Source organism: Protobothrops mucrosquamatus, unplaced genomic scaffold (assembly GCF_001527695.2).
Source record: "Protobothrops mucrosquamatus isolate PMUCROS unplaced genomic scaffold, P.Mucros_1.0 scaffold314, whole genome shotgun sequence".
NCBI classification, from domain to species: Eukaryota; Metazoa; Chordata; class Lepidosauria; order Squamata; family Viperidae; genus Protobothrops; species Protobothrops mucrosquamatus.
Genome location: NW_015386654.1, coordinates 38,481 through 48,816, shown reverse-complemented (window position 1 = coordinate 48,816; position 10,336 = coordinate 38,481). Strand labels below are relative to the sequence as shown.

At 37.2% G+C, this 10,336-nt stretch overlaps 1 protein-coding gene across 1 annotated transcript in view; it reads right to left on the bottom strand.

Annotated features, from left to right (window-relative positions):
• Window positions 1-792: 792 nt before the first annotated feature.
• The window catches only part of ARSJ (arylsulfatase family member J), an 18,894-nt gene continuing 9,350 nt past the window's right edge, over window positions 793-10,336 (bottom strand). The window contains exon 2 of the mRNA XM_015815096.1: window positions 793-2,176. Within this exon, the coding sequence (XP_015670582.1) occupies window positions 793-2,176 (1,384 nt within the window). The remainder of the gene's footprint in view (window positions 2,177-10,336) is intronic.

Here is a 10,336-nt window from a genome sequence, read left to right as displayed (position 1 = left end):
TGTGTATTCAGTTTCCATAGAGGATATTCCTTAGCAGTACTTGGTGTATTACATGACTGCCATTCTTTGCCAAGTTATTTGTGGATAATGTAGTAATTTGAGTGTACTCATGCACCCATCATCTAATCCAGGATTTCAGTTTATATCTTTTTGTAATTATAACCATTTATAAGAAGTTTTGTACATATTTTATTTTTATTGAAAGGAATTATAGCCTGGCACATTCTAGAAAAGAAAAAAATTCTTTCCCAGTTGAAAGCCAGGCAAAATCTAAAGCAGCCTTTTTACAACTTAAATTACTTTGGTAGCAATGTCAGAATCTGCTTCATCCCATCAAAATTAGGAGATAAACCCAAACTCTTTTTAACCTTTTATCTTTTTCATTTTAGTCTATTTTCTTTAATCCAATGGAGATTTTACACATCTAATTAAATGTGCAGATGGGTCCGAGTTCAACAACCTATAGTCAAGTGTCCTAGAAATTGGGGTTGATTTAGTCATGAGTGCAAAACATCTCACTTGTCCTTAAGACTTTATAATTCTCTGCATAGGTGTTGATGTTAACCACATCTTACAAATGGATTATTCTGTTCCAATTAAAGCCTAAACAAAAACTGCAGGAATGCAAAAATGACATTTTGGTGTTGATATTTCAATTACAAACATTGGAGAACATTTCACTTCCATGTCAGCAATGACATCCTGAGGCTACACACCTTTACCTGGAAGTCAGCTTATAATGCTTTTGATGAAGGTAAGTATAAGAATTGCAGCATAAAACTCCAGCTAAAATCATTGATTTATAAGGCAATTCAAGGAATGTCCTTGCTGCCTATTAGATTTCTTCTTGGTTTTTTGTTTTTTACCCAGTTTGTTTTTATTTAATATCTTATTGTTTTTATCCTCCTTAAACCATGGGCCCCACACTCCTCCATTAAAATTTGGGTTGCTCCTGGGGTCTTTAGGTGGGTAGCGAACAGGAACGGCTGTCTTATTGAACTGGGAAAGCCTTCGCAGCAGCTGCTTGACTATACTTGGATATTTCCTAGAAAGATCCTCTCGTTCATAAGGATCAGCCGTGATATTGAACAACCACACAGTTTTACCAGCTGTCCATGAAACCCGTTCATTGTGCCAGCGATTGGGGCCAACATTACTAAAAGATTGAGGAGGGACCCAGTCACCATATCCTGGATTTCCTGTTAGTAGTTTCCAGTGGTTTACACGGATGGCTGACTGAATGGCAGTGTTCCATATTCCAAAGCCAGCTGCCCAAGAACCATTTTTGGCTTTTGTGTATATGGGATCAATATTGTGTAAAATATCTATTCTTGGAGACCGCCTGCCTTCACTGATGGTCTCCCACACATCATAGCCATCCAGTTGTATATCTTCATCAATCTGCCCTTCTGCTAAGGTAATAAGTGTTGGAAACCAGTCAGTTATATGTATAAGCTCCTTGCATATACTTCCCTTTATTTTAAGTAAAGGGCTATGAACAAAGCCAATGGCTCGAATCCCTCCCTCCCAGTAAGTACCCTTGCTTCCTCTGAGAGGCCAGTTATTTCCACCAGCTGTTGGCTGGCCTCCATTGTCTGAAGAGTAAATTATAACACTGTTGCTATAATAACCATATCGCTTTAATGCATGGGTCACATTGTTGATAGCTTCATCCAAGCATGCCAGCATAGCAGCGTATCTGCGCCGATTGATATTATTAATTGATCTATAACGTTCATAATACTTGCCCGGGGCCTGAAGTGGTGAGTGAACAGCTTGGTATGCAAGGTATAAGAATATAGGTTCTCTGGGGTTATGGGAGGCTAAGATTTGTTCCACTCTTTGAGTGTACATCTGTGTAGAATACATTCCATTGTCGTGATCCCAAGCAGCATTGTCGTTTTCATATAAGTCATAGCCACACATTCGAGGGCTGTCACATTTGTAATGAGTGTAATAGTCACCACTACCCAAAAGAGAGCCAAAAAAGGTATCAAACCCCCGTTGAGTTGGCATACATTCTTTGCGATAAAAGCCCAAGTGCCATTTGCCAATCATGTGGGTTGAATAACCTGCTTCTTTCAGTTTTTGAGGCAGTGTCACATTGTCCAAAGGCAGGCAGTTTGGCTGGGTGGGCCGTATGACAGAATGCTGAAGACCTGTATGGATTTGATACCTGAAAGAAAGAAAGAAAATACACCTTAGATAAAGGAGATACAATGTAAACAGATATCATAAACAGGATGGAATGCACAATGGAGCTTGGAGCACAGCTCTATCCATCTTTACCTGGAAGCAAGCCCACATAGATTCCTTATGGTTCTCAAGCTAAATACTGGGTTCCAGATCTGAGATTTTGGATATGTTGTATGAAAAGTCATTCTTGCTGGAACACTTTAGTCAAGAAAGGTATTCCTTTTTTATCCTATGAGGACTCTTTGCCAAGTGACATATGGAGGGTGGATACAAGACCTTCTCAGTTATGGAACTTCACCAATATAGTGCTTTCTCCAAGGTGGTATGCTTGGCATAATGTCTTTCAGACACCAGGCAAAGCCAGTTCTCTTCTCTCAGGCATTTTTTACAGTTTTAAAATCAATATGGTTTTAAGATTTTAAGATCTAACTGGAATAGTGACCATTTTGTTTCCTATGCTAAAAGTTGTACCTGCATTTTATTGTTTTTATTTATTTATTACAGTTTTTACATTTTTGTAATACTTTAAATAATAGTAATCCATGCAGACCATTTTGTTTACTGGGTGGATTAAAAGAAATAATCTCTGTGACTTCATTTATTAGTCTAAATAATTATTGGATCTTCAAATACGCAAAAAACAGGCATCTACAGTATATGAACACTAGAAAGAAAAGCTGGATGGAATTTGATGCTGACTTGTCATGCTAAGACTCATTTCCTGTAGAATGAGAACTTTAAATAAAAGCAGATCTTCCTGTCCATCCAATCCCAGCAAAGCAATCTGAGAAAGAATATGCTTACTTATGAGCTACTTGTACAAATACCACAGCCAAAAAAACCTATAAAAAGAAGCCTGGAATGTTTAGATTGTTTTTAAAAAAACTTCCACAGTTTTTAATTATTCACATGCATAAATATACATTATATCTTTAATCAAAAACAGCCAGTTATCACTCCAACTAATATATGGAACATATGCAAGGAATCCTCATGTTTATTGTGTATGGAATAAGCACTATGTCACCCAGATGACATTGTAGCAATTACATTTTTGGTTACAAGTTACACAAAATGTAAAACAATGCTTTTGAATTGTGATGGTGGAGAAAATGTCTGAGATCAGGTTGGACTGCTAGAAAGACCAATTATTCAATACTAGAATGCTCGCTAGAAGCATTAATAATGAAGCTAAAGGTTAAATATTTTGAATGCATAATGTAAAGGGAAAAGTCAAAGGAGAATACATAGAAAAATGAAAGGCTTTCAAAAAAGAGACGACAATACGATGACACAAGGACAAACTTAAAAACAAGTGAAATTATTTTGAACAAGTCACAGAAGCAAATGAATGACTGAATAACATTTTGAAAATGGAAGGAATATACTAACACAATTATCTCATTCACTGAAAAGCATGAAGTCCCTGCTCTTAAAGATAAAAGTTGGGGGAGGCAGGGCCCACATTTTCTGAATGTATTTAATAGTCCACATTTTCAAAAAGTTGCAGAAGCAGTGATTTAAATCTACTGTCTTGCTTTGAAAAGTCATTTATGTTGTTATTATTTCTTTCCTCTAAGGCGTCCTGCAGTCCATTTGTGTAATCTTGTTATTTTCAATTGATACCTTTTATATAAGATGACATATTTGTCAAAAATAAATATTTGAAAAGGTTAAAGGAATTCTTGTAGCACTCTTAAGAGGACTGCTGTAATATATTCTTGATCTTTCCTGGAATTTCAGAGCTGTATTGTATTGAATCTCTGTATATATATATATAAAAAAACCAGTGCTCCTACCTATCAACACAAATCTAGCTAAAGTCTATTCTGAGTTCATATGCAGCAGCTTGAGTTCTTGAAGCACTGAAATATTTTAAAGAGTAATAACTCATGTGATATAATGAGCTAATGGAAGTAATTTAATGGCTGTACTGGTTTCATTTGCCTCCCAGTCATAAACAAAACTTTACAGGATATGTAGAATTTGGGTCTATTATTGTTTACTATTAAATAGAAGAATTAAATCCATTCAGGAATTTTACAAACATGGGCAGCATTGTGCCCTGGATGGCAACCTTCCATTGATGATTTCTATCAGCTGACGGTAAAGGTAGGTTGCTTGAGACTCAGGAGGCAAAAAAGAACCTTTATACTTAAAAATAGCATCCACTGATAATTATATCGCCCATGGATTTGGCTAGTTTAAATTGCTTGCCATCAAATCTGATGGCAGCAAATCCCGAAATTTAACTATGCCCCCAAATTTCCCCACACTTGTTTTCAATGTTTGACTCTCTATTCTAGCACTGAAAACGAGGGACAAAAACTATGTGTTCGTATTTTTCAATCCAGGCATGACCTGCATACAGGGAGTTCTTGATTTATAACCACAATTGGGCCTGAAATTTAGCTTGTAAGTTGTGGTCATTACTCGTCCTGACTTAATTTTGCAACCAAATCCGTCATATCCAATGGACTTTTTTGCCATTTTTTTTGTCGGAAAACAGCAATAAAACCATTGTTAATCACAGTTATGTGGCTGTCGGATGCTGCAACCACTTGTAAATGCGAGTTGGTTGTAAGTGCCCAAAGTGGGGATCATGACATTTTATGATGGGGGAAGGGCTTTATAGACTATAAAGCCCCCTTCCAGGGTTGTTGCATTTTCAAACGATTATTAAGTGACTTGTTCGTTAAGAGAGGACAACAGATAGTCCTCAATGTGCAACTATAATGGAGCCTGCCCATTATGGTCATACTGTATATCATGATAGTTGTAAAACAGGTCAGTCATGTGTGACCAACCCCTTTTTACAATGTTTTCTGTAGTGGTTGTTCAGCAAACATGGTAGTTATAAATGTCAATGCTGTGGTTTTTAAATGAAAATGACACCATAAGTGCGAACCCATTGTTTGCTATGGGTTTTTGGCAGTGCCGATCTTCAGCAAAACTGGCAGAAAATGCACTCACGTAATCATGGGACACTGCAAATGGCCATAAAGGGAGCTATGTTGCTGAGTGTCCGAAGTGCTATCAGAACTTTGGGTCCAGGTTGTAAGTGCCCTTTTTCAGGTAGATCGTAACTTCAAACAACTTGCTAAGCAAGTAGTCATACGTTGAGGACTACCTGTGCCTGTACACTTTTACTGTTCTCCCTTAATTAAAGACCACCCCAAATACTATAACATTTTTTCAGGGGATCTGTTCTGGTGCCCTAATCACTCCAGCTTGCTGTTTTTCTTTCCTGTTCTGTATCTCCTGGGCACAAATCTTCTGAAGGAATACTCTTCAGAGAGAGTGTCTAATTTGGGAATTTATTCTAATTTGCAAGGACTATTCCACCAGCTAGTTTAATATCTCATTAAGCATGTTTCCCATTGCTGAATTACATATTATATATCATTAGCTGTTATCTGTTATCAGCATATTTTTAAAAATCTTTTAGACATTTAAAATAATAACGGTCTTTGGAGATATTGCAAATGAAAAAAATGTTATTTGTGACAATTTCATAATATGGATAGAATAAAAGTAATTATCATATGCACATATGAATATTCTGTTGAAATCTCCCTTGGTAGCTTCATTAAAATGTTTAAACTGCTCAGTGCTCCTCCAGGAAAAACAACAGCATATTATCAAGATTAAAGTTTTAAAGACTGGAAGACTTTATTCTACAAATTGATTAAAAAATCTGTTTAAAAGTCTATCCATTGCACATAAAATTCCACAACATTATGTCCTCCAGCAAATGGCTAAGTTAAATTTCAATTATGGGAGCTGTAGGCAGTGCATCTGACCAGTAACAAATTGGGGAAAGTTGTTCAGTGAATGCCAATTATAGCAGAATTTTGGAAAGCCACTGTCAAAAAACAGCTGAACCTGGGCTAAATGGGTTGTGTGATTTAGCATGAAACAACCTTTCATATTGGTTAATCATTAGTTATTCAGCTAATTCTATATTAGCTCTGTATTCTATTATAGAACCACTAGCACTATAAGAAATATTTGCAATATATGTTCATTAGAAACTGTTCAGGCTAGATGGAAAAACTTGTTAATTTTTTATTTAAAAAATTATATATTCAGTTCTTAGCAGGACCGGTGGTTGAAAAGTAATTAGTATTTTTTTTTTTTCGTTTTTAAATTTGGGGTCACACTTTTACACTAAAAATTTTAAAAAGATTTTCAATTCACCAATGATTTTTTAAAATAAAGAAATTATTTACCTTTCGCACATAGTCAGTTACTATACACACCCCGTCAGTTGTGTAACGAAACATAATGGTCGCCACCCGCAGTAAGCACTCAGCACGATACCACACAACCAATCACAAGCTGAGCAGCACCATCACAACCAGCGCAGACGAAGTACGCATGCATCGGATTCGACACACAAGCAGCCCGCATGCACCGTTTTAATGATTTTGCCGCCGACCTGCTACACTCGACAGGGCGATTCAAGTCCACATGGACCAAACATCAAATTTTCAAAAGTTACTTTTAAAACTTGGAAAATCTGTTGAAAAAAGGTGCCAGAACTCCGTTCTGGTGCATTCTATGACAAAAAAAGCACTGCCACTTTCTGAACAGATATTGAAAGGTTTCTTATTCTGAAACTTACCTGGGCAACATGATCTTGTTCAGGGGTGTTTCTTACCTCCTATTTCCTAATTTGTTCCAGATCATTGTGCATTTTAAATTGTTCTAGCAGTACTGACTTTCTAGGCATGGCAGTTGTTTACATTTTATAAATGGCAGTTGTTTACATTTTATAAAAATACATTGCTGTTTTTCAAAACACAACAATATATAACAACCAATTAAATTCATAATAGTACAAAACATTTTTAAATAAAAAGAAACCAATATTTATTTTCTTAAATAAAATCATTGTTAACTGATACATTGAAAATAAAAAAATTGAAAAGCTATGAAAAAGACATTTGGGAGATCATTCCTTCTAAGTCAGATTTTCAAGCCATCTAATCTAGTGCTGTCAAAACTGACAAATTGCAAGTCTCCACGAATTCAGGGACAATATTTTTCCTGGTCATTCCTGGAGTTGTTGGAGACTGTTCCAAAGATCATGGAAAAAGAATTGTAAAGACAAGAAAAGGCCTTATTTCCAAGGGTTATTTCCTGCCTTTTGTTGATGAAACAACTATTCTCTACTATTCTATAGTCCAGAATTTTCTAACTGGACTTTAGTATAATTAATGCTAACAGAAATTGATGAGAGTTGCAATCCAATAGAAAATACTAGATGGGGAGTGGGCAGGTTCATTTAGATCATGAAACAGTGGTAGAAATAGCTATTTAGGTCAATGTGCTTTAGAAATATTTGTGAAATCAATTTCCTGGGTAAGGATGCATTCCAAGCTAGGAAAGTATTATCACAAAATAAAAATGATATGCGGACAAGATTATGATTTACACCTAATTTTTTTAAAAAATGATATGCGGACAAGATTATGATTTACACCTAATTTTTTTTATTTTCAGGTATAATAAAAGAAGGTGCTTTCTGTTATTGAAAACACAAATGTCCCAAACACCATGTATGAAGATGAAATTACTTTATCTCAGAGGAGATTAGCTTCATTTCCAAGAACAAGCTCAACATTAATTTTAAAAGTATCATATATTGGGTTTTGTACTGGAGTTTTACTTTTGTAAGCCTCCCGGAGTCACCTTGAGTTGGGCAGCCGTATAATTTTTTAAATAAATAAAATAATAAATATACTTATTCATGTATATTTGTGTGTTTGTTTGAGAGAAAGAGAAAGAGTAAACTGACTTGGCAATAACTATTTCCTTTTTGAATACATCATTATAGAACAGGGCTTTTCAACCTTTTCACCCATTGTACCACTTTTAGGATATGGCAACATCCAAGTACCACCAGTCGCCTAGCAAGGTGTCAAAAACTTGATGACCCCCAAAAAAAGGAAAAAAGTGATAAAGTACAGGTAGTCCTTGACTTACAACAGTGCGCTTAGTGACTGTTCGAAGTTACAATGGCACTGAAAAAAGCCACAGCCGAGCAAGACACCTGCCTGCCCGCCCGGCCGCACTCTTCCTCCTGTCCGAGGTTTTCATTGTTGTGAGCATTTCTGTTGAGGATTGGCAGCAGGGGGTGGGGTGGGGGGTGTTTGGTTTTTATTCCCCCCGTCTGCTGGGTGGTTGCAGCAAGTTTTGGTCACTTCACATGACCCTGGGACACTGTGACCATCATAAACATGAATCAGTTGCCAAGCATCTGAATGTAAATCACAAGACCCTGGAGATGCTGCAACATTCCAGCTGATCGGCGCTTCTTCTGGGCTCAGCAGAAGCACCAGGATCAGTGCTGCTTTCCAGCTGATTGGTGCTTCTTCAGAGCTCAGCAGAAGCACCAGGATCAGCGCCGAGCCTGGTGTTGATCCTGGCGCTTCTGCTGAGTCTTGACAGCCCCGAAGAAGTGCCGATCCTGACGCTTCCTCTGAGCCCTGACAGCCCTGCAGCTCCAGCCATCTCTCGCTCAGACTGTGCGATGCTGCCACCGGTTCAGCTCATTCCCCTTCCCCACTACCACTTTTCTAGGATGGTCGCGTACCACCTGCCAGGTGCCAATGTACCACAGGTGGTACCCGTACCACTGGTTGAAAAGCCCTGTTATAGAACAAGGACTGTATTCATAAATTGTGATGGAGACATTGCAGAGGTCACTGTATAGCTGATATAAATAAAAATTTGTATTTTATATAGACATGGCAGCTTTCTGATAAGTCATGTAAGCTTTCATTTTCCACATTTTGAGCAGTGCATAAATATTCTGTGAATTGCATTTTTTGATACCATGAGTGAGTCAAGACTTCCTACTTCCTGGGTTGTGTCATCTGTGTTAAGACTCATTATATTCTCTACAGTCATCAAACAGCAACCCCATAAAAAAGAGTCTAAAAAATAAAGCTCATGCTGCAGAACTGCTAACTCCACTCTTAGCATTAGTAACAGTGACAGATGGAGTTCAGAAAGTCGGAGTGACAGAATCAACAAAGCAGTAGTTCAAAGAGAGTGGCAAGGGAAAGGCTGCGAATACATCTTAAAAGCGATTCCTTTTATGCAATGTTCAGTTGTAGGAAGAAAAAGAAAGAAAAAGAAAAAGAAAAAAAGAAAGAAAAGATTTTAAGAAAGAAAGAAAAAGAAAGAAAGAAAAAAGAAAGAAAGAAAGAAGCCAAGATTTCCTTTTTTAGTTTTCCTGCCATAGCAAAGTGGGAGAATTTCCCAAGATAAAGCACTCTCAAACACACACATACAATATTTGCTAAGAAAGAGCAGCTTTTGCACAGAACTGCTTCCCTTGTGAATGGAGAATAAAATAGAATATTTCAGGAATGAAGATGGAGGGAAGGAGATGCAGATGGAAAAAATCACCTTTGCAGCTTTGAGCTCTTTGTACATAGAGTTCTGCTCTCTTTTCTTTCAATAGGGCAGTATATATAAAGCTCAGGGTTGAACTAACAAACTTCATCAGTGTTGCACTGATGACATTACATAGCCAGGTAATGAAATATCTGCAAGCAAACAACAAAGCTCAGAGAGCACCAAGGGCTTCATAAATAAAAAAAGCCTTTTATTAGTGCTATTATTGCTTAAATATTGTAGTGAAGTGGGAAATAACAAATAGAGATGTAAAAAGATATAGTATAATGAAAAAGGACATTGTAAAAAAGTAATATTCAACATTGTAAAAAAGTAATATTCAAAAGTAATATTCAACAATGTGGGGTAGACAGCATCACCACCAGATAGATCAGTAGCTGGCTGACCGGCCGTACTCAGCATGTGGTCCTCAATGGAACCGCATCTACATGGAGGGAAGTGTGTATTGGGATGCCCCAGGGCTCTGTTCTGGGCCCAGTGCTCTTCAACATCTTCATCAACAATTTGGACGAGGGGATAGATGGGGAACTCATCAAATTTGCAGATGACACCAAGCTGGCAGGAATAGCCAACACTCCAGAAGACAGGCTTAGGATACAGGAAGATCTGGACAGACTTGAACACTGGGCGCTATCTAACAAAATGAAATTCAATGGTGAAAAAAGTAAGGTTCTACATTTAGGCAAGAAAAACCAAATGTACAGGTATA